Raw genomic sequence first — 25526 nt, forward strand, 5'->3', positions numbered from 1 at the left:
GGACAAGAGCCAACAATGTGCCACCGATGTCAAATTTCTAAAACACACCACTTTCTTGGAAAAGTGTGGTTAATGCTACAACAGGCACCTAATATAGCATAAACCAAATTTGTCACTTTTCATTTAATACCGCTTAAACATTGACACGACTTCTAGGGGTAATGAGGATTAATTCCCCTAGGATTCATGTCACCACAAAGTGCAAATGCAGTAAAATACAGAACACACAAAAACAGCTATCAACAGTCTTTTATTTCTTGTGCCCAGAACATATATTCTTGGTGCTCGTAATAGATGCACCATAGTCTCAGAACATATATTCTTGGTGCTCGTAATAGAGCACCATAGTTTAAATAACAGACAATACAGTTCTGGTGGATTGCCGTGCAGCGACACTGCTCAGTGCTTACAGCAGCACATTTATTTTACAGGAGACGGCTACTATATGAGAAGACCAACTGCAAAAACTACCAAGAGCTGCCATGGACAATAATAGTAAGGATACATAAATGCATGTGGCTCCCCAGCTGTATGCAAAAGCCACTTAAACTTATCCTCACTGTAGTACATACAGAAAGAAAATATTGTGCTCTTCCACGCAACTTATACACAGCCATGCATTCGAACACATACTTATCCCTGTGCAAGAGCTACAAGATTAAAAGGGGAAAGAAATATATATGTTGAGAAAGGAAGAGAAATAGTACTTATCGCCAAGGTATAACTAGAACTGCCAGGCTTTTGCAGGACAAGAGACAAAAGGCATGCACACGCATCACAGCTCATGCTTCTTGGGGCAGTAGCAGGCCTGTCTCTGGGCATCCTTGTATGCCTTACAGCCAAGGTACTGACTTCCTGTGTAGAATGCATGTGCTGCTGCTTTGCAACCTGAAAAGAAAGCAGCAGCTGAGTAACAGTGCTGAGAGACAGTGAGGTTTATATATATATATATATATATATATATATATATATATATATATATATATATATATATATATATATATGAAGAACGGAAAGGTCAGTGTGTCAGTCTAGCCAGCTACTCAATATAGGGGAAAGGGGAAGGATGGATAAAATTTGGCAAATTTCTCCACGCTAGTATTACGTAGGAGCGAGGCATCAGCTGTGCCGTGTTTCTGAAACATTTTGATTAGCCCTGAAGTTTGTTGTTCACACTTTTGACACATCTGACATTTGGTGCAAAGTTTTATTCCAATACACGTTTCACGGGAACAGAGCTTCTCACTCGTCATCTCAGGCAGTGCATGTAAAGCAGCTTCATCGATATACATGGTTAGCACCTATGAAGTGTATGACGAAGCAAGACACCAAGTCACACCTTGATGTTCAACTTGAGACTGTAACCGGTTATGCAAGTGTGCTTACTCACAAGGCGTCATTTGCAGTGGATATTATCACGCACTCATTTATAGGTACATGCTTTCGGCATGTGTGAATACAACAAACACACTTTGTGTGCGAAGCTCACATATGCACTAATGCTTGCACATTTATCATTGAAATTGATTCATGTAAAACTGATTAGCTTAAGTGCTGGCAGGTAGAGACCAGTGCTGCCAGTTTAGGCCTTTTGTATTACGTACAGATACTAGCCGAAATTTTAGCTACTGTCTAGGTGCTTTTCATGACAAATAGCTTTCTGGTTGGCTTAACTTCTAGTAACGCTCTCAGAGTGCAAAATGCATTGCAGATAATCGCACAGATAGGGAGCATAACATTCATAGACAACAGCAGCAGCAAGTAAGGTTTATTCTCTTAAGATACTGCACTCACTGGTCTCTTAATGAAAATAAAATAAATAACATCATGAACCAGCAGAATTATGGGCCGTGGATTTCTTTGGCATGGGACGTGCTTTCTGCAACAAAGCAGTTGAAAGCAGCAATGCAGTGACATCGAGCTTTCATAATGTGCATACATGCCAAATTCGGAAGAAATAGTTTAGAAATTCATCAGCATAAGTGTACAGCCGCAGGCATGAAGTATTGCACACAATGCACTGTTTCTCTGTTCAAGGCCACTAAATGCATCCTTGTATATTGTTTTTTTATTTCTGCGTCATTTACAATAAATGATCTTGAGTAGCCACTTCCTCTTTTGTACCGTATTCTTGCACTGATCTTTACACAAGGATCTATTACGTAGTTGATTTTAAAACTTCTCTCAGTACAGCCTATGCTATAAATGCTATGTATGAGTATTAGTAAAAAGTTGGGGTTCAGTCTCACACACTGCACACATGTGGAGCATGCAACATTAAAAAACTGCGTTAAAGGGGCCCTGAAACACTTTAACTAACCATAGAATGGCCTCACTATTAAAGAACACTGCCTCACGAATCTCCTGCCACAAAGATTTTTCAAATCGTTCAAGTGGAGTTAGACGTAGTTAACGCACTGATGAGTGATCTCCATTCTTTGTCTCCACTAGCACGCTGAAAGCTACACAGGGGAGTTGGAAAGGCTCCGCCAAAAAGTTGAGTGCCTCAGCGGCAAGAGGGCTTGTTGCAGAATGCTGGAAGCCATGCAGCTTTGCGTAAGTGTTGTATGTAGACTGGCAGTACAAAGATTAACTGCTTTTTTCTCTTTTTGAGATTGCAGACATATATATTTTCACATATTTACCTCAAAATTAGCAATAATAGTATTACTTTGAGTGTTCTCGCAATCATAAAATCAGCCAATAGCTGTTGGTAGGCTTCGCTGCTTGCGATGACAGCATTGTGAAGGCAAGAGCATGCGATTTTGTACTGTTTTTGACACGAGATTGTAAATTTCGTCCTGCATACAGTGCAATAATATTTGGCTCACATGTTCACACGGAGCCTCTTCTGCAGATTGGCAACGTTTTCTTGCTACAATCAAAACGCGTTTTAGACCCCCTTTAAAGAACACTATGCACAAAAATAAATTTTTAGATACCCTAAAAGAGAGACAAATTCTTAGCTACTTGGTACTTGACTTTGAATTTAGAGCTACGTTGTGCCTACTTTTGAAGCAAATAATTTTTTATAAGAAAATCAGGCAGAAGCCGCAGAACAATGCTTGATGATTATCCATGTTAATGTAATTAGTGTTCAAGTGGTGGTGCAATGTAATTTGTTGAAGGGAAATGCAGTATTGGTAGAGATATTAATGATTATGTCTACATTATGTAATAATGAAGTTAAGTTGCCTGTTCAGACACATATACCCAGTGGCACATGCACACCCAGTGACACAAGTGACAAGTGTCTATTCGGACCCATACCCAGTGACCCATGTTTACTAGCAAGACAGCAGCCAGTGCATACCTAGTGGCGCAAGCTAGTAGACAACTTGGGTCACTGGGAAGATCGGCATTAAAGGGACTGTATAGGTAGGAGAAAGTTACTTAAGTAGGCTAACAATGCTAATTGCATTAAAATTGCAGTATCACTTTTAACTTCATTTGACTGTATGCAACTATGCTTCTGCTGGGCTGCCGTCCAGAAATTCAATGATAATAGCACTTAATGAGTTATAGGACTTCGCGTGTTACGCAAAATTTACCAGCCTCATATGAAAGGAACGCTGACAACAAATGCTTGGACCATGATTCTTGTCTTTCAAATAATGCACACGTATTGAGAACAGTAAGGGCTGTCATATGCATCAACCTGCCATGAAGCTTTAGCTAAGGGGCACCTATCTAAACACATGGGAAACGAGAAATTGTTTTTCTCGGAAACCACAGCACCAATTTTGATGAAATTTTGCCGAATTTTAAAGAACAAGTCGAGTAACCGTTGGCAGTGAATTTTTGATTTAGGCCATCAATATTTTATAGTAATTGTTGAAAATCGCCAATTTTCATAAAACGAAACTATGATGTTTACAACCCGTGACGCTGCAATGAAAAATATCGCAGTTCCGTAAATTGTATCTAATAGTACATCTAGAGCAGACAAATTATATGTATTATACAAAGCACTCAAATACACCTGTAATATGCAAGTAGTTATTTTGCAAAACCCTTATGAACAATGTAACAAATTCACGCAATATATACATTGGTATACTAAATTTGTCCACTTCGGATGCTCTAACAGATGCAGTTTACAAAACTGTGACATCTGTTCTTGATACGAAGCTATGAATTTGTAAACTTTCTGCTTCTATTTTTTCAAACTTACCCATTTTTGAAAATTTATTTAGAGGAATACAGGCATTAAATTAATATTCTGTTTCCAACAGTCACTAGAAATTAACTTTCTCTCTCAAATGCAATAAATTCCATTAAAATCGGCTAAGTGGTTATCTCATAAAAGTGTTTCTGTGTTTTACATGTATTCGAATAGGCGGCACCGGAGCTGAGCCCCACATAAAGCTTCATCTTCAAGTGATTTATTGACAATTTACGAAACGCTAGCTTCAAGTTTTATTTCACACCAGCAACAACTCTTTTTTGACACGAATTGTGAGCATGCACAGTAGTCCTGAAGGCCATGAAAAGAAACAAATCAATCTACAATGACAGCAAGATACTACATTGCTGAATCTATGTGTCAGACGCTATGTTCCCACAAGCTTGCTTAAATCCACAGTAAACCGATATATAATAGGTCGTTTTCAGATAATTAAAGGGACGCTAAAGGCAAATACTAAGTCACCGTGGAATGTTTAAATACCATTCTAGAAACCTCGCAACGCTTGTTTTGTGCCAAGACTAAGCTTACAAGAAAATTGTATCTGAAGGGTCCGAATGCCTTTTTCGAAATTCAAATCTCCCGCCACCCAACCAGGGAAGTGGTGACGTTGCATACGCCATCACCACCCTTTGCTGCCATCGGCGAGTAAAGCGGCGCCCAACAGACAGCAGCACCGAGCCAAGACAGAGCGGCGGATTCACTGCCGCAGCTTCTTTTTGGTTAAGTGCCATACACCATTCGGGCATTGCGCGACATCACATGGAAGTTTAATTCTCTGCTACTTGCAGTTTGTGCAAGTTTCGCGAGCCAGCAAAACCAGCGCAGCACTATGCGATCAGGAAAGTACTGAAACGCGAAAGTATGGGCGGCGCAGAATCGAGCGAAAATGAAAGCTTTCAAACGCTCGCATCCTTGTCAACGGTAATTTCAATGAGTTATTTTTACTAAACATGAAATGGAACTGGACAAGTAGGATTTTATTTCATCTTATAATACAATACGAGGATGTTTTTTGCAACGAGTAGTTGAGTACTAGTGACATAATTTAACTGAGGAATGCATTCGGAATCGGGCTAGTGCTTGAATGTCCCGGGGGAGTCTCTAATCATGTCCTGCATTTACCTCGATTATTCGATTATTAAGGCACTGTTCGCAATAATATTGACGCCTTTGAGATTCTCGAGCACTAATCCATCACTTTAGCTTGACTTAGGGCCGGATTCTGAAATGCTCCTAACCTTAGACCGCTTCCCTACCTTCCTCAAGGAGTCCTCCATGCTACCTAAACGTTAGGGGCCCTCAGAAGCCCACCGCGAATTCTAAAAGCTCGCTTTCACCTTCCCTGCGGAAGGAGTGCCTCACCAAAGGAAGTGCAACGTTAGAGGCTTCTGGTTTCGAGATTACTTACAAAAAATTGCAAAATATTCGTAATGAATTGCCATGGTAAAGTGCCGGGACTGTTAAAATTGCATTTCTATTCTATACCGGGGCATAAATTGCATTTCTTTGGTTAATAATGTAAAAATAGTTTAAAAATGCAAATGATGCATATGGCAGGAAAGAAAACTCAGTCTAGCAACTATGGCAGCATCTGAGTTAGGTTGGTCAGACGTCGCATTCTTTTTTTTGCATACGTTTTGTTTCGTGTGTGTGTGTGTATTTGCCGAGAATACCCCCTTCCTGTTTTGGCAGACTTCTGTGTCGTCTCCACCAGGACTTTTAATGGGTATATGAGTACATTCTATGCACCCAGTAACCACGGGGAATCGTCCGATTGAATAGAACCTGGTCATGACTACCCTCGCTTCACTGAAGTTTGGAAGCCGAACGTACTTGGGATACAGACGTAGGCATATCAGCTGTGTCACCTCCCAAATACATCAGCACACAGAGGGTTGGGATACACACACAAGGTCGCCTACAACAGTTTGCATGGCACCCGTTCCGTAAAAACGCAGTGCGATGAGGACCTTCAAGAGAGCAGGGAGCGGCTCTCCTCTGTTGTCAGTGTTACAATGCAGGTGCAGCTCTGCCAGTTTAGCTGTAACAGGTCGCTTGGAAAAACATTACCGGGCTGGAAAGTCCACTTCGTCGTAGTATTCTAGTGTATTCTGCCTGTCAATCAGACGCCGGGCTGGAGTCAAAGGCGGAGGCTTGTACACAGTCCCGTAAAGAAGTTCATTTGCTCGTCGAAAAAACCGTGCATAGCTTTCGAAGCTATCGTCTTCGGATAAATATCGCAAGGCCCTCATTCTCGCCTGCCGCTTTTCACAAAATCAAAGTAAAGAGATAAGGCACAAAACGCGGTCCGCGGGACCAAACTGGACGTCAATACACGGCGGCTGGCTACCGCGGCCTTGGCTGCGCATGGCACCTATTCTAGCCGAGCGTACCGCGTACAAAGTCATGCGGAGAAGCATGCGTTCAGTTAGAGGAGCACGGTTAGGAAGCATGAAGGTAGCATTTTGGCTCCCTAAGCGCGGGGAAGCACCAAGGAGGCCCTAACTCAGTGCCCCTTAGTAAGGTACGTCCCAGAATTGACGCCAGGTCGCCTTACAGCGTGTGAGACATCCTTAGTAAGGAAAGGACTGTTTCAGAACCCGGGTCTTAGTATTTCCCTTTAGTGTTCCTTTAAGTAATACTAAGTGGTTTGATGGTGACAAACTTAGCTTGATGCTACCTTTGTGCAGCACACAGGTACATGGCATCAGCTCTGGCAATCACTGCCAGCTCAGACTACAACTAAAATAAAATACTATTTTTCAGACAAGCTCTTTCTCGTTAAACTTGGTGGATGTGGTTGTTGTAAACATGAGAAACTTTTTCTACATGCATTGTGCACTCAAAAATTTATAGTCCATATTCATTGAAATTTGGAATTGTCTTCCCACATTAACAGCAGCAATTTATGACCATGACAATCTTTTGAATACGCTAACGTTATAAAATACCTTTATGCTACATACCTAAAATACTGTAAAATGCCTTTCACTTGCCAGCACAGATGCTCTAGCACAAAGAAGAGTGAGTCTAGGCTGTTGAAAGGCACTGTACTGTAAACTGCATCCAACAAATTGCAATCTCTGTGCACTTTGAGGGCGAACACAGAAACAAGTACCCTGAGAGTTCTTGTCCTTGTGATTCCTACCAGCCTTCTTATCACAGACTATGTCCAGACAGCTCAGAAACCTCGAGTCACACTCGTCCTTGTCAGCCAGGCAGGTGCCATAGCAGAGGTCATGCTTGTGGCAACACGAGTTCATCTCCTTGTGCGGAAGTTGCTTTGCTTCCACCTAATCACATAAGCCATGAAAAAGTGGCCAACAAGGAACAATTAGCAACAAGTTCCTTAACTAGCAAGGTTTTTACCTCTACCTTATCAGTGCTAAGGTAGAGCAAATGCATGCGAGACATTAAACATTTCACGCCAAATCTGCCATAGGAAGATTTTCATGCAAAACCACCAGTCACAATGAATGATTACCCGTATTTAACTGTTGCTAACAAACAAATTCCCCCCCCCCCCTACAATATAGGTCTGAAAATTGCCTGCGCTATGAAATTGGATATGAAACCGCATCTGCAGCATTTGCGACAGTCTACCATCAGAATCACCATTGTCATCACAAGTGTGTGTGCGTGCGCGTGCGTGCATGTGCGTGTGCTTTCAGCTCGATCACACCACACACATCACGCCAAGTATCTTGGTGTGACATATGATAGTTTGCTTTGAGATCAAATGCACATAGATTATATTGCAACAAAGGATGTTCCGGCAGTGGGTTTATTACGGAGACTGAGCAACGGTTGATCAGGGATGTACAGAGCCACCCTGTCATCAATCTACCACATGTATATGTGCCCTGTCCTGGAATTTGGGTGCATTTTATACTTGAGGGCTCCTGCCTATAAACTTCACTCCCTTGTTCTTCAGGAGGAAGAGGCATTACGACTGTGTTTATGGCTGCCTACATTTGTAGCAAATAATATTTTTGTATCTTGAAGCCAGACTTCCATCTCTTCTAACAATTTTGAACACTTGCCATATAAACATTTTTAACCTTCTCAAACCCAGTTTCCACCCACATGAACAGCAGCTTTCCAATAATCTGTTCGCAACATAAAGCTATACGCAGGCAGCAGTATATTTCAAGAATGTTAATTATTTTGCTGCCACCAGTTTTTGATTTCAAATACTACTAGGTAACGGAGCACCCCAGGATGAAAAGTGAGTGTGAGGAACCATTATGTGACGTTAATCCTGTATCCATGTGCTCAGGCAAACAAAAGTTGCCTTTATCTGAGCAAACTGGAGAAATGGACTCTTTATCCACTTGCATGGAGGTGCTGATGTGAGCATGTGAGGGTGCCATCTGATCAAGAAAGTAGTTTTTCAGATTCAGAAGAGATCATTTGACAGTAAGACCCGAGTTTAAGTGGTACTGTGTTGCAAGGATTTTGTTGGGTCTGAGGAGGTTAAAGGCCCATATGAATCTCCACTAAAACGTTTTCAAACAGTTTTAATTTCTTACTCTGGTTTGTTTTTTTATTTACATTGGCCTCATTTACACCCACCTCAAATAAATTTAGTACAAACCGGTCTCTACATGTGGAATTAGAGAGGCGACTCCCCATTTGTCATGCTAAAATTTTCCTTCAGGCACAGCTTGATGATGTTTCTCCTGGTAATGCAAAACTCCTGTCTTGACGAATGTTAAATGCTATTTTACAAGATGTCTTTATGAATATACACACATATATGGTCATAGCAACTGACACCTCACAAAACAAAGAAAAGTGTATTAATATTGGTATATTCTGTCCTATACTCAATTGCCCACTTTCCATTCGTATTCCAGGCAATATACCTAGCTTGCAGAATCCTTAGTGGTCCTTCCTGGCTACAGAAAATAAACCCATTATTATATTCTGTAGTGGTTGCCACATATTCTTCACCTTGCGTACACAGCCCACACAATGGGGAAAGCCCACACAATGGGGAAAGCCCACACAATGGGGGAAGCCCACACACTGAAAATTGAAAGTGTAGGCCTGTGTATTCCACATGTGATGCAACACACTATTAGCGTCTCTCATAAGGTGATCAAGTATCTAGCTGAACAGATACTGTATGAATTTAAAGGGGGTCTCCTTGATGAACTTGCAATGTGCGTTGCAAAAAATGTACTTGCAAAAAAAGGTATGTAAACACGCAAAACCACTACTTAGAATTTTTGTCATTAATTCATGGACAGTGCCACCTTTTGTGTATTTTTTTTTCAAGCTGCTACTGACCAGAAAGTTGAATAGTTAAATGCTTTTGCTCTTTACAGTCGGGGAAATAACAGTAAATGAATGAAAAAGAATCACAATGAGCTACAGTCCATGAGACAGTGCAATTCATGAACATACCCAAAGTCAAAAGAGAAACAAGAAAAACTGTCAGCTTCTTTATTTATCTTCTTACTGTAAGTCTCTCTATACGAAAGTAACCTATATGAGTGAACAATTATGTTATGACATGAAGTTAATGAGTCGCAAAAAAGAAATCAACTGTCACAAAAACTACAAAACAAAAAGTGAAACTAGGGTCATTTTAATTGCAGAAAAATACTAATTCGATGCGTTCTCCATGAACGAGATGAAGAAAATGGGGAAAAGGACCAACGCATGTTAATGACAGAAGCCATACCTGCTGCTTCTGCATTTTATGTGATGTTCTGCCCCCAGAGTCATTGCAGTCCCACCTTTTGAAGGTATACAGTCAAACCTTGTTACGATGACATCGAATCCAATACAGATACCTCATTTTTTATATCCGATATTTGTTACACACTGCCCCCTTTTATTTATTGGTGATTAACATTTTACAATTACTTTGCTATAGCATGCATCAATTCGTTATATCAAGGTTCGACTGTATTGGCTTAGATTACGCCCATGGATGTACTATCATGAGCAATATGAAAGGGAACACAGGAACGCTTGGCAAACAGCCTCGAAACAGACTCGGAGCGATACGCGGATGGCGCTGTCAAAAACAAAGGGGGAAATGAGGGCGCTCTTCCACTAACTGTTGGCACTTCCACCACACTGGCATTTCTACAAAGGCGCAGCTTACGTCATGGATCGTCCAACAGCCAATAAGACGGTAATCGTCGCCAGTGACTTACACCGATTCACTTTCTTTTCTTTCATTCTCTTTTTTTCTTCGGGCAACCGCTTGATAGTACTCCGAGAACAAGTTTGCCCTGTATTTCAAACCGATTCTTTATTTGAATCGACGCACCCGGTTGTCAGTGGCACCTCGAACAGCGGCGATGATTGAACCAATGATGACAGAGGAATAGAATAAAGAAAAATTTTAAAAAAGAACATTGATAAACTGTCTCTCGTGCGACTTTGTGTTGCACGAAGTTCGTTCAGAAAAATTCACGTCGCACACTGCAGTGGCCCACGCAGAGCAATCAACTCTGATTTTGTAGCCTCAAGATGCCTCGAGTGCCTCTTAAAGAGCGGGATATAATAGAAATGTCTAAAAAAGGTTATACGCAGCACAATATTGCTCTCGTGACAGGCCGCACATTGAGAACGGTTAACCGGATTATCCAGGCTTACCGAGACCAAGGACACATAAACGATGCGCCGCACCGCAGACGACCCTGATCAACAACGAACAACCAAGACCTTTGCATCGTGGCTGCCGTCAGCGACAAACCATTCCAAAGCGCAAAGGACGTTCGAGGTGCTCTTGGATTGGACAACTTGAGCGACAGCACGGTACGACGAAGGCTTAGAGAAGCAGGACTACGAAGTCGCATCGCCGCACAGAAACCTCTGCTCCCTGCAGCCAACAAAGCAGATCGCCTGCGGTTCGCTAAGGAACACCGCAGCTGGGGTGAGAGTGAGTGGAAGTATGTAGTTTTCTCTGATGAGTCAACGTTCTCGAGCCGCTGGGACCAACGAAAGAGAGTGTGGCGGACCGAAAACACACGCTTTAAGTCCGCAGAATATCCAGGAGATGGCCGCCAGCGGACGCGTGTCTGAACGTCTGGGGGGCGATTTCCCACGAAGGCCTAGGCCCACTGGTGAGAATTGATGGGATGAGCACCAGATGATCCCCGATGTGTTGAACGGGCCGCATCCGGATGGGTGTTATTTTTTCCAGCAGGACTTGACTCCCGTTCACACATCGAAAGACGTGGCTCGCCTTTTGGAAGAGCGAGGGGTAATGCAACTTCAGTGGTGCGCAAAGGGTGCCGACATGAACATTATAGAGCACGTTTGGGGCCGTATGAAAGTGAACCTTTCGAAGAGCTCACTAGAGTTGGCGAACTCCGACCAACTATGGGAAGCAATAGAACATGAGTGGAAGCGCCTTCAGCGTGATACCGCATTCATCGAGGCTCTCTACGCGTCTCTGCCCCAAAGAATGGAGGCCGTCGTTCAAGTCGACGGTGGCATGAGGCGTTATTAGGCCACCAACGAGCAAAACAAAGGACGAGGATAAGCTGCGATGACGCTATTGCCTTATTTCATTTGCTTCAATATCTTTTTAATATTCGGCAAGCGCCAATAAACTTATTTTGAACTCACCCTTAAAGACCATTTCTTTTCGATTTACAAGATTTACCACAAATCAATATCGAAGTCAGGAACAGTGCTACCTTTCGTAACGATTCGATGCAAAAGGTTACCAGTGACGCAATATCGAACAGTGTTATCACTGTCTGCTGGCAATGCGAAGTTCCGCACTTTGCAGACGCACGGTGGGAGTGCAAACAGTTGTTAGAACAGCGTCCGCCTTTCCACTTTGTTTCCGATGGTGGCCGCTGCGTATCACCCATATAGCTGGGTCTGAGGGTGTTTTCTACGCGTTCCCGTGTTCCCTTTCATATTGCTCATAATAGTACATCGCAGAGCACAACTATTAGACATTTGGGGCTATACTTAAACGGACAAGAAATAAGGCAAACACAAAGAGTTCACTCAACAGGAACAGCTTTCACTGATATTCTGGGAAAAATAAAGTGTGGTAACGTTAAGAAGTAACTAAAATTGGGCCATAAAGGTTACCTGGAAGCCATAAGCACCACAGCCATTGGAGTCGGCTTTGTAACCAATCTTGGGTTTTGGTGATGTTCCTTTAGCAAGCAAAGAAAAAAAAATGCATGAAGGAATAAAAGAGGGGAATGCTCAAAGGTACACTAAAGGCAAGTTTTCGAAACTGAACAAGTACTACTTCTTCCGTGCTTGTGCAGTCCAGCATGAACTGTCAATTCATAATTCAAGAAGTGCTGATAAATGGAAACAGGGCTGAGATTTTGTAGTGATGTCTTTTCCCAATGGTGATGTTTTTCTGAGTGTTTCATATTTGCGAGCGGTCAAGAAACCTTTTGCCCTCGTCGGAGTGTTGAGTGCGGCCACTCACGAACATAAAAAGCACTAAAAGGCATTAGTATTGGGAAAAGGGTCATCGCTACAAAATAGCAGCCCTGCATTGCTTGCTCGATAAACAGCGTGGAGTCCTCACACAGCACCTGCCGTTTGACAGAACGTGTACAAACTCACACCATTCCAAGAATAATGGTTACTGCCACATTTTCAACATTGCTGAAGTAGATGCACATATGCTAGAGGCAGCGGTCACTTCCTTGAACAGCATACTGAACAAAAGGTGACACCATAAGGAGTGGGTGACGTGGAGCTTAACTCTTCCCCTACCATGGGTAAAAAAGGTGTTTTTTGTAGGACACGCCAGATTTCTTTTTTCTGAAGGAAATACTGCACGCAATATTTTGTTTAATACATAAACAAAAAGCAGAATGAATGCACCTTTCATATATAAATGTTTTATTAATGAGATGTGTGTCATAAAAAAGACATAAATTGCCAGAATCAAGATTGTGGGATAAAATTGAACATTTTTAAGGACACACTTGTATCTACTCAGAAAAAATATGTAACCAAAATTATTAGATGTACAAAATGTATTGCCGTCATTGTAATAGGCACTATCTCCGAATAAATCAAAAATTTTCATTGACCAGGTATTCTGTACAAAAAAAATTAAGTGCAAGCACTACAGTTTGGCGTGCCGACCTGTGGCCGATTTTGCAGGCTGGCTTGCGTCGTCGTTACTCTCAGAGTCAAAGTCCGACGAAAAAGCAGCATCGTCATACTGGCTGCTCCTTGATCCATCGATAAAATCAGCCGCAGACGCAGCGGAATCGTAAGATCTGCAATCTTTCGAAGTGCGTTCAAAAATTAACGCCTGGCTAGGAGAAAGCAAACTGCTTAGCAAACAAAAATATAGTTCTCATCCTTAGAAAACAAAAATATAGTTCTCATCCTTAACATCCGATAGCGCAGTTTGTTCGTGAGCGATGCGGAAGGTCTCGAAAACAATGCTTCAAACCATTGTTAGCAGGCTAAGGATGCCCAATGGACGTGGTATGGAAAGAATTAAAGGGTACTGAAAGTATCAAAGGATTAACTAATCAGGCTAGATTGGTACAGTACTTTTCCTCAGTGCCTGTTTGGACAAATTGAATTTTTTCAAAAATTCAACACAGAAGACCAATATTGCCCAAAGTGTAGCAGCTGTAATAGTGCCATTGTGTGATGGTGCCAGATGGGGATTTCATTCCTTCTTCTGCAGGAAAAGCCTACAATGGCTTCCAGTCAGAATTTTTGTGCAAATAATATAATTTTGTAACAATGACCAATAATGTAGCCCCAGCTCACTGCCATAATTTGTGACGTGCTGCTTTCAGAGTTCAAAGGGTGCGTTGCTATCTATTTTTCATTTGCAATTATTATTGTGTGTGCACACGTGTACGTGTGTCATACCCTCCATACACTGTCATATTCAGTAGAAGTGAAATAGCCCTAATAACTCAGAAGTGCAATGTACAAACCTGGCGTGCTCCAAACAGCCTTTCTGGCTTTGTTCTTTTTTTTTTGGGGGGGGGGGGGGGGGTCTGATAAATCTAACGCATTCCCTCCTTGCGAGTTACTATAAAAATAAAACAAAGCTGTTACTTCAGTCCCTTACAGATAAACTTTGAAGCCAAGCATTCAGCTTAAAGGGACCCTGAAACACTTCGTTAACTAATCATAGGATGACATCACTATTAAATTATGTCAGTTCACGAATCTCCTGCAACAAAACTTTTTGAATCCTTCAAGCGAATGCAAAGTTAGATGCACTTATCGAACTGATCAGGGGCTTTCTGTCTCTTTTCATTTCCACTAGCCCGCTGGAAACTACACAGGGGAGACAGCAAGGGGACTCAATGGCCTCACCCAAAGGTTAAATGTTAGATGGCGCGTGGCAGCATACCGTGGCGGCCACGGTATCTACACTACGCTTTTCATCTCTGAGGCCATGCGCAGCAGACGCAGCAATGCACAACTGTTCAACTGTTCTGTATGGACTGGCAGTACAAAGATGAAATGGTTTTTCAGTCTTTTTGAGATCGCAGACATGTATATTTTTTTATTTATTTAACTCAAATGAGCAAGAATTGTATTACTGAGAATGTTCTCGTGATCACGAAATCAGCCAATAGCTGTTGTGGGTCCAGCATCTTGCGATGATGCTGCATGACGACATTGCAGAAATGAGAGCGATTTTTCATTGCTTTTGACAGGAGATTGTAAATTCCCTTCTACATGCAGTGCAATAATATTTGCCTCACATGTTCACAGAAGCCTCATTAACAGATCAGCAACATTTTCTTACTATTTTCAAAAAGGTTTTCAGGGCCCCTTTAAAAACTCTGCTCTGAAATTGTGCATTTTATACAAGTGGAAATGCCTTGCTTTAGTGCCACGTGGCAAAATGAGACACATACCAGTGTGGTAGTAATAAAGATCTTAGCTGCAACAATTAGTTTTTTTTTTTTTTTTTTTTTGCGATTTATGACCAATAGTGGCCATGGATGTGCATGTGGAAAAATCCTTGATGCTATCTATTTCTCGTATTAACCAACACTGTTGAACTCTCTCACTTCAAGTAATGGCAAGCAGGGTTTTCTTTTGTGCGTGTGTGTCTGTGGCAGGGTCTGATAATTCATGGGCCACCCCAAAGCAACTACAGTGGGCAACACAAGGGCTTAAAAAGGGCTCTATATATTATTTACCATTTTGGGTTCTTCAGTGTGCACCAGAACCACAGCACATGGACATTTGTGAATTCTGGCCCAATCAGAATGTGGCCATCTCATCTGAGAATAAAACCTACAACGTGGTGCTCAGCAGCAGAACACCATATAGACAAAGACAGTGATCCGCTGTGGCAACTGTATGGCACAGTTTCAGTCTTCACATCTGCTTTGTGTTTTTTAGAACTAGCAGCATTTTGAGAAAATAAGGTTTACATATGCCAGTAGGAAGTTGTATAAGCATGTGAAACAAGCAATGCCTCAACATGGAGGGCGGAATGAGCACAACACCTGCCTGCTTTTCAGGAACAAAATGCTGACATGCGACAAATACTAAAGTAAAACAAAGCATACAGCATGGAAGTGGCAAGTTCACTGAACCATGCACGTAAGCATGCGTTGCGTTTCTTTTGCCTTGTGTGCTGACAAACATGATGTCACTTTCACATGTGGATGGAGAGGCTTTTGCTGAAACGTCCTCGCTTTCAGTTTGATCTTTCCAATAACAAATGGCACCTTCCAAACTGACATGCATCTCATTACAAAGCATAGTTTGTAAGACAGTTTATCATGCAATGAAAATCAGAAATGCAGTAAAATGTTCAACTTTCTTGAAAGAAAACATGCATGTATTACAGACAGGCTGCCTACATTTATAAATTTAAGCATGGAAAAACTGCAACAGCATCAGTTCAGTGCCTGTGCTCTGCGTCCATGCAAATGCAGAAGCAATATGTAAAACGATGACAGCAAGTGAATGCAGACTAGGTGGTCATGCAATCTGCAACAATATTTGTGGTTTAATAGTTCATCCAAGCAGAAAGAGGTGGTTAGAAGTCCCAGCAAGCCTGGTGACCACAACAAGCGGACCTTGTTCTGGGTTGCATTGGCAGGAGTATGTTCAGGTGCACATATAGAACAGACAGTGGATGATAAACCTAGGTTCCTGAACTCCTGGCAGACAACTGCTTGTACAAGTGAGAGTGACACGGTGGACAGGTTGGCTGGCTGAACGTCTGGAAGAATGGCCGAAGGGGCTATTGCTTCTAGTTCGTGGAGGACAGCGCAAGTTACATCTTCCGATGCTGCAGACATTGGTAGATCCTGGCAGCCGAAGGAACTGGCGGGTGATGCAGAGACCCTTCGCTTGTTCAAAGCACTGACATTCCTTAATAATAGCATCGATTGTTGTACAGTCCTTGAAGACAAGTAAATTAAATGCGTAGTCGGTTATTCCCTTCAAAATGTGAGAAATCTCAGATTCGGCCATCTTCGTGTCAACGTTTCAACAAAGGCCCAGCACATCCCGTATGTAAGAAATATACGATTCAGTGGTCGTCTGGACACAAGATCACAGCTCCTTATAGCGGCTTGCTGAAGACCAAATGGCCAGCCGAACAACTCGCGAAGCATCCCAACTTGTCAGATATTGTTCATGCGTCTGGTACCACACGCATGCCGTCACTTTGAGGTAGAATATCATGTTGGCTGACATCAGCATGGGGTCATACCTGTTGTGGTCGCTGATGCACTTGGACATGCCCATCCAGTCTTCGACATCCAAGCTATCCGTGCCACAAAAAGTTCTTGGGTCATATGGGTGCAAAAATATCACAGGAGCCTGTGGCTGCTGTGCCATCGTCGCTTCGTTGGTCATCGCAGAGCAACCAAGATGGCGACCGCTTTGGAGCACTATGCTTGGTTGACGGAGTGGGCATGCAGGGCAGGCTTACCCAGCACCTCAACCAAAAAGAACTGAATCGCCAACCCGGCCCTGCGAATGTTGTTGTCCAGTGAAGCTGTTGAAAACCACCACTACAATTGCTGATGGGGGTATGTAATGCTTTATTACTTTAGCGTAATGGTAGTAGTAATGGTAATTTAGAGTAATAGTAATTTTGACAGCACGCCGCCGCCCATAGCGGTGCTGCAACAACATTGAAATCAGTTGCTAGATTGGTTCTTTTATATACGAAAGGCTAAGGACGTCACTCCTCCCGTCACAAGCTGCCATTGGTGTGGCAGTTTGCGCAACAGTAATCTTCACCGGGAAACATGTGCGGGGCGCGCTATGTGCTTCGCATTGTTATTAGGAGCATCTTATCATCAATTATGTGGTTCAGATGATTGTTTTGTGCTTGTTCTTTATTGAAACGTATGCTGTTCTGTATGTTGTATGTGCGATTCTAAAGAATGTATGTACTGTTCACTCTGCTGAATGCTTGAAGCCTCTGCCTTATGGCGGTGCGAACCACTGCTCCTGGCCCTGCACTGCCGCCGAGATTGGCCCCTATGTTTGCTGACGAACGCAGACACAAAAAATGCCAACCAACTAGAGGCTAACAGCTTCGCTGTAAAAGATGTTACGGGAATGGCATGCATTTACAAATTGCTACAATATACAAGGCTACAACAGCCACAAGCAGCGGCAACGGATGCAAGGCTTTCGTGTGCTTCTGGCCACTTCATCTCTGTCGTCGTCGTCCGGACCACAGAATCAGCCCCTTTGTTTGCCTCGTGGCAATATGTAGCACAAGATGCGATTTGCATTCCCTAGCTAAAATCATATGTGGTATGTCAAAGCACAGTGATCAGGCACATATCCGCAAGCAACAAAATATATTTGTTACAGGGGCAGTGCCAGGATTTCTTGACTTGGGGGGGGGGGCACCCACGACAAGCGAGTTCCTTTGGGGGGCAGGGAGGCGGGGAACTTAGGCGTGTTTTGACTATCTTTAACTGGGCTGAAGGCCGCCTTCTAAACCCATCAGTGTGAATAAGCTATTCCAGCATTGCATTAAGATATAAATTAAAATTCAGCATATTTACACAGCAGTGCTTCTGCTAAGAAAATGAAAATTTATGTGACACATGGTACAGCACATACATAAAAAAACAAAGAAAAAAACAGGTACCCAGCAGCAACAAAATAACATCAGTTAACTAGATCACAATATGGCTTCAAAAGAGTAATTTCACAACAGGAGAGAGAACTAACACCACTAAGCAATGTGCAAATATCAATTCCAACTTTGGTAAAAACGCGCTAGAATACAAAAAAAAAAAGTTAGTACACTCGTGTGGCGCCGGCTGGTAATTCTAAAGGCTGGAAATGGGAAAAACAATAACAAAGCGGTACAGTGAAACCTTGTTAAACCATAGTTGGCCAGCAATTGGAAAACGCATGTATTAAATGGTAGTACTGCTTAACCGAAATAGCGTGAGATCGCCCACTTATCCGTCAAAAACGTAACTCAGAGAGAGTGCGATAAAAGGGCCAAAAACATGCAGTATTTTTTCATTTTACGCAATAAAAGTCGGTTATTTTCGTGTGATGCCATGGTAGCCAGGCAGCAACAACAGCGGCATCAAACTCCCTTAAGCTCGGCAAACACTCGCATGAGGCTGACATAATGCGCAGCTTCTACCACTGTCGGGCCTGAATTGCCTGTGCTGTCGCTTTCTGTGTCGTCCTCATTACTGTCGTTAGGCGATACTTCGGCAATAACAGAGGCAACAACGGCGAAAAGGCGAATCTCAAAAAGTTGAACCTCGTAGCCGACGTCTTTTCGCAGTCCCAGCAGCACTGCCGAGCATCTCCTCCTTCGCATTCCAAATGCTACACACCGTAGTCAATGGTAGATCCCTCTGGCGTGCCCGCACCGACTTCGTGCCACATTCAACAGCACAAACAAATTCCAATTTTTCTTTTATGCTGAGCAACCAGTTTTTGTCCCGAGCTTTGGCATGACGCGAGTCCTAGCTTGTACAACACCACAACACAGGCCACCACTAGCCATCTAAAATGCTCTCTGGCTCAGCACCGAAATGATGTTGATGTTAGTGTGGCTTCGCCCTTGCAAGCACCTTGTGTTTGTACTTGGAGAGGCCATTCCAATCTCTGAGGCTCGTTGTGCCTGGCCGACCTACTGCCGTAATTGCGCTATGAAAAGTGCAAACACTATGTGTTAACCAATACATTCGCAATAAGCTGGTACGGTTTATGTGAATACAAAACGCATTATGTTCAATGGCCACTGAGTTGGGGACCTGACTTTACTACGTTTAAAACAAAACTGCTGTTTAAGCGGGTACAGTCTAACAAGGTTTTACTGTATATGGGAAAAGAATAACCAAAACAAATAGAAGGGAGGAGAGAACTGCAAAAATAGAGCACACAATAGGCATTTCACTCAATGTGACATTTGGCCATACAGTACAGCAGGTTTCACAAATGCACACAACAGCTCTCCGACTATAGACTGTTCACTACACAAGCTAGGCCACCGACGTGGCCTGGGACAGCACCCTATATAGAGTCTCTTTCAAAGTAATGACAGGGAAGGTTTCGTCACAACCACAGATACCAATGCCTCCACTGTGACAATACAAGATAAAACACAGCCGGGACTTATTTAATGGTGAAGCGGGTGTTCTGATACCGGTGTAGGTATCGGTCCTGGGCCCGTACCATAAAATTTTGCCGCGAAAGCACCGCAGAGATACAATGGGGTATCATTATACCGGCATACTAGTGCAGACATATACATTGATTACTATGCGCAGCATCAAACATGTCGACAGCATGCTGAAGATCTATATTATTGGCAAGAGATCGCTTGACCGCAAGCACAGCTAGGTCGCTCAGACGGTTATTGATCATCTTGCTGCCAAGATAAGTCTTCAATTTTCGAAGGCATGAAAATGTGCGCTCACAAGATGATGACGATGCCGGTATCGTCACGGCAATAACACCTAGCTTGTGCAGTTCGTGGAAGGTTAGTTTATATTCTCCCAAGACAGTCACCAATTGCAGCAGTGTCTCTATCTTGCACTTCCTTTCGGCTTCGATGTGCTGAAGAAGTTTCGTTCACAGCTTACATTCAACTTCAACACTTTTGATGTCGCATGCATAGTGCTGGGCAAAAGACTTGAGCAAGGAGATGTCCACAAAATTCTCACTCCACTGACTCCGCAGAGTACATCATTATTCTCTGTGAACCGCCTAGTCAGCTCTGCAATCAGGTGGTCCAAAACGGGTAGAAAAACTTTGACTCTGAATGTTTCCTTTGAATCTGGAGACTCTTCTTCAACAGGCCGTCCTACGCTCAATACATACTGTTCTAAATGAAGTGGAAGACGTGTCATTCTCTGCTTTTCTCTTTGGGACACCCAATTCTCCTCAGAAATATTGCCAGTTTGCGCCGAGACAGTGTCAAATACAGTCTGCGAATTTCTCATTTGGGAGAGCTCGTCAATGACTGTGCGTGCCATGAGGCATGCCTGACTAATATTGCAGTCTCTAGTTTGCAATAGGTTTGAAAAAACCTTAAGATAGCCGAGTACCTTTGTAAATAGGCTTAAATGGAAGAGAAACGGAAGTTCATTGGCTTAAGCAGACCCCTAGCTTCCTTTGTCTGCCCGCTGTTCGTAGAGATGACTTTGGCGAGACATACAAGGATAAGAGGAAAGCTTTTCATTGCCGCTGTGCAAGCCGCTACTTGACAGGCCCATCATGTATCGCTGAGACGCTGCAGCTCTATCACTGGGAAAGACAACCTTTTCTGCACATCTACGTGTAGAGAATGAATTGCAGATCCACACAGGAAAACATAAGAGGCATTCTATAGGAGAGAAAAAAACCCTGACCGGTTTTATCACCTTGCAGACATCCACGATGACTAGATTGAGGCGGTGGTTCATGCAGTGGACGTACACTACCTGCAGAACTTCCTGCCTGAACAGTGCCTGGATGCCCCTTGAGGTACCGCTCATGACACTCATACCATCATGTTTGAGCAATGTACAGCTGAGCATCAATGGCGCAGCGATTCAACGTTTTCCTTACGTAGCCCAGGAGTGACCTTGCATCCAAGTGCTCAGTGTTGCGGAATCCAAAAAACTGCTCAAAGACAGCTCCACTAATGTAGTACCTTACTACAACTGATAATTGTTCCATATTTTGCTTAGGCCCTTGGTTTCATCCACAACAAATGCAAAGCACCTGGAGCTTCTCATCTCTACCTTTATAGTTGTTAGTGTGATGTGATTGCGAATTTCGAGGATCTGGTCTTGTCTTGAATGATGAATATACTTCGCGTTCGCTGCTCCACCATTCAGTTTATTTACGACAATACCGTCATATTTGCCAAACAAGTTCAAGAGCTCAATGAAGTTTCCCTTGTTTTCACTTGTGGCACTTTCATCGTGGCCCCTCTGAGCGATTCCCTGAACGGCAGTGAATCGCAAAATATCTGCCACTCTTGCCCTATAGAGGTGATTTTCCTGCACCTCCCTGCAGTACACGTCGCTGAGATGTGTTGCAACTGACTTGCTCTGTCCTCCCAACTTCATCTGCATGTAGGAAACCCATGATGTCTGGCAAGACTTATGCACGACTTTTCTGCAACCAGCATCTTCTTCTAGGGCATTTTCCCAGTTACTGTATCCACCGTTAAAAAACACAGATTTCTCATTGGCACCAGTAGAAAACATTCTGCAAGGGTAACAGAAAGCTGCGTTAACCTGCGCGCTGCACTCCAACCAAGGAAATACGCGGTACGAGTCCAAGTGGAAGCTTCTGCTCAATTTGCCGTACTTTTTAGATGGAAATGGATTCATTATTGGCTGTGTGGGTGACTCTGTCTTAAATTTCGAAATGTACAACCTGGCTGCATGGTCAACATATACATCCAAGGTGCTAAATTCGGTTGCAAAATCAGGTTCATCCTTTTTGCTGCACACGATGCGGAAAGCTCTTCGTACTGACTATCCATTTGCACCGACGAAGACGGACAAGCGCCGTCAGAAGTGATGCTGTACACAGTCTCTTCAAGCAGAATCAAAACGGAGTGCTGAGAAGGATTTTCTTGTTCATGGAGCTTCTCCGAATCTCCCATTGCTGAAGCAGAAAGCTCGTTGGGGACACATTGTTGCTTGGCCCGTTTGTTTGCAGTCGAAAAAAATGTCAGCAATGGACCTTTTCTGCAGCATCCGGAGGCAACCCAAAGGTCCTGTGGCGTCGACCACATGTTGGAGCCTCTTCCAGCAGTGAGACGGGCTGGTGTCTCCTCCCGAGACACGAGCACTACTTGCAAGCGAGCAAACGAACTGGGTGAAGTGGTTGATGCCACCGCTACAATGAAATAAAAGGGGTCAGCGCAATAAGTGGAACAGCTGCGCCACATCGTGAATGGTGCACCCCGGGGCAATCGTAGCTGCGGTGCTGTCGTCGCTCCCTGCTGAAGCTCCTGTTATGTCTCGATACGGCAAAGAGCATTTCTTAGATGTTTACCAGAGCACGGCCGGTCTGGATAGAGTGAGTGTGCGCGTCCAGACCGGCCGTGACCAGAGGAACCCACACCATTTATGACCCACCTATCCATAAGTCAACACACTTTTGACGCTGACTCTTGATGGGTCAAGAAAAGACCCTCTACTGAAAATGACAAGCTGAACTAATGGAACTAACTAACTATGGAATGAACGAACTAAAGCACCCCCTGGCGCCGCCCCTGATTTGTTAGGATCACAGCGGGAAGTCTGGGGCATGCACCATGCGCACCAAAAGCCACAAGAGAGCTATGTGGTGTGTTTTAGTATGCGCCACTTAGTGCTGATGTTCATTAAAAAAAAAGAGTGGCACATAGTTCACTAGAGGTAGGAGCCACACACGTGATAGGAACACAAAACGCTACGAGGAGCATATGAATTTTCCAGCCGTAGAATCAAAACAAAGCAAGATGGGCAGCGTTTTGTTTTACTTGTGCAGCGTGGTGAGCAACCACATCGCATGCAAAATTTATCGACTATGCGGCTTCTGCTTTCACACATCACTGTTGTCCTTTACGTAGAGCTGATGGGTAGGCGGCAAGGGAAATCAAGTACTTCTGTAGAGAATGGTTTATTCTCGATGACAACTTTAACCTGAGCTATTTGCTGCGAAGCAGCTGGAATTAAGCTTAACTGTGACAAACACGCCAGCTCCGTGTCAGTACTTAAAACACGCGTCACTATTCCGATGCAGTCTGCCAAGTCGCGAGCGCGGTGGAGTTATCTTCGTTATCTTTCGACCGCGCTACTGGCACTATCAAACACACAACATGCAGTCACTCACTTACCGTCGGGGCACTTGTAAGCACACCCAGGCTCTTTAGAGTCTTTCAACACATCTTCGACAGTGTTTAGTCCATTCCTAATTGCCTTTATCCCGAACTTCAAATCGTCCAAATAACGTTCGGCCTGATGCGTCAGATGACGAGCGTAGTCGAATATAGTCTGCCCCGACACGAGCCAAGCAATTATCGTCACGGCGACTGGAATAAGTCGATACCAACCGTGAAAACTTGGAAATATCATTATTCTTTCGATTGCGCAAGGAGGATGAAACACCGTGTCATAATTAGGAGAGACCGGCACACGCAGCTGCGTTGGCTGCGGCGCGGGTGCACCGTAAAAGCTATGCGGGCGGTGGTCACGATACGGATTAATGAATCAATAGAATATATGTTGCTTTATAATTTTTTTCCATACGCAGTAACATTAATATACATGTGGCTCACACCTTCAACGCATTCCAAAACAACTCGTACGCTTGGTGCACTAATTAGCAGGCGCTATCCAGCAGGCACCCCAAATAATAAAAAAAAAGAACTAAGGAAAATCCCTGCCACTACGTCATGCTACCCTCCGTAGGCAGTCGATCACTGTGGTGCAGAGTGCACCCACTGAGGTGCACCGCTGTCCCTATGGGATCTTGCATGGAAATCATCATTTATTACATGAAACCAGTCGTGGTGCAGTGCTCCCTTCATAGAGTTAGCTCCCTTAATAGCATATATGCTTAATAGGTGCAGAAGATGCAGAGAAACTTGGTTGAATCTAATAAAACGCTTGTACACTACTGTTAACGTGCAAATAGCGCTCTTATATTCACATAAAAATTTTACGCGGCAGTAACAATGTTTCAAAGCGCGAAAAGTAAAAGGCTTTCTTCGTTTTAGATGCAGCGGCTGGAGCGGCGCATGCTTTGCAGTGAGACGCGCGACGACGAAAAATACTGTGGCGGCGCTGCGATCGAACTGACTTGGGCCGCATCAAAGTGGCGCCGTTGGAAAGTGCTGGCGATAGTTCTCGGAAGGGTCATTTGTACAACTTCGCGCGCTGGTATACGCGTTCAGACCATTCAAACGGTGTTTATAATTGGATATGACATGTATTTATGCCTTAGCAATAGGTTCCTTTCTTTCTCTTCTTTATTTCATTTTATTTATTTTTTAATGCCGCTCGGTGATTGCGCGTGCATTGCGGCCGCAGTGTCGATTTTCATTTTATTGTACGGTTCCCTTTGGGGAACAAATATTTTTCTTGTTCTTCAAGCAGCCTGTACGCGTGTATTTTCGCGCATATAGTTTTCCATCAGTAGGTCTCGCGAAACGCGGACGGAAAAACATATCTAAGCTTTCTGCTCGCCGCTTCAAACAAATAAAAAATATCTGCCCCATCCGCGGCACCCTGTACTCAGATTTACGAGCAGTATTCTTACAGAAAGTGCCTCATAATCATATCGCCAGACGTAAAACGATAGAATTTGTTTAATTAAAAAAAAGAAGGTATCTGCGTTCTTCGGCTTTTTTTCTAGGGGTGTACGAATTTATGAAACTATTCTCGAGTCTGATTTCTGAGAAAAACGTACGTGTTACGCTTATCTTAGATTTCACTACTAAATTTAATGCCGTTCCCTTAGGTCGTGGCCGTTCCCAACTGTACTTTCGCTCAACAAGCAGCTTCGTATTATAAACGGCTGCCCTTTCATAAGGATAATAACGAAGTAATTAAAGGAACGGCATGCCTCACATACAGGCCTGCAGATATATTTGTAGATCTGCTTTGCTCGTTGAAGAAAATAAGTGTACCACATTAGGCACCCATGCAGTTTTATTGGGTTGCAAACATGGTGAGACTGTCAAAAAATTTTTTCGTTGCCTGAATCAAGTTAGCAGAATTACTAGGCTGCCCCACAACGGGGCGTTTATGTTGAATGAGAGCTACGAGCTTAATTGTTAAGCAGAATCGATTAGCACCCGTGCGTTAATTCTCTCAGGAACATGGTGCGCCTCTGTGCAACAGCCACGGCTGTCCATGCAGCTGCACAATAATTCGGAATAATT

At 43.4% G+C, this 25526-nt stretch overlaps 1 protein-coding gene and 1 pseudogene across 1 annotated transcript; both read right to left on the reverse strand.

Moving 5' to 3' along the window:
- Positions 1–231: 231 nt before the first annotated feature.
- On the reverse strand, positions 232–24059 carry LOC126546877 (group XIIA secretory phospholipase A2-like). Its single transcript, XM_050194592.3, has 4 exons — positions 23478–24059; positions 12266–12333; positions 7308–7482; positions 232–888 (listed from the first exon to the last, which is right to left on the reverse strand). Exons 1-4 carry the CDS (start codon positions 23713–23715, stop codon positions 776–778), a joined length of 594 nt encoding a protein of 197 aa, XP_050050549.1. The 5' UTR covers positions 23716–24059; the 3' UTR covers positions 232–775.
- On the reverse strand, positions 17185–21730 carry LOC126526240 (zinc finger MYM-type protein 1-like; annotated as a pseudogene).
- Positions 24060–25526: the final 1467 nt, after the last annotated feature.

Source organism: Dermacentor andersoni, chromosome 1 (assembly GCF_023375885.2).
Source record: "Dermacentor andersoni chromosome 1, qqDerAnde1_hic_scaffold, whole genome shotgun sequence".
Classification (NCBI taxonomy): Eukaryota; Metazoa; Arthropoda; class Arachnida; order Ixodida; family Ixodidae; genus Dermacentor; species Dermacentor andersoni.

What these genes read in the sequence shown, in the direction of transcription:
- LOC126546877 (XM_050194592.3), bottom strand. Translation starts at nt 23,715, where the DNA reads ATGATATTTCCAAGTTTTCACGGTTGGTATCGACTTATTCCAGTCGCC. An exon ending in GTGGTGCTTATGGCTTCCAG is followed by an intron (nt 7,483 to 12,265) that starts GTAACCTTTATG and finishes TTATGTGATTAG; the next exon opens with GTGGAAGCAAAGCAACTTCC. An exon ending in CAAGGACAAGAACTCTCAGG is followed by an intron (nt 889 to 7,307) that starts GTACTTGTTTCT and finishes CTTTCTTTTCAG; the next exon opens with GTTGCAAAGCAGCAGCACAT.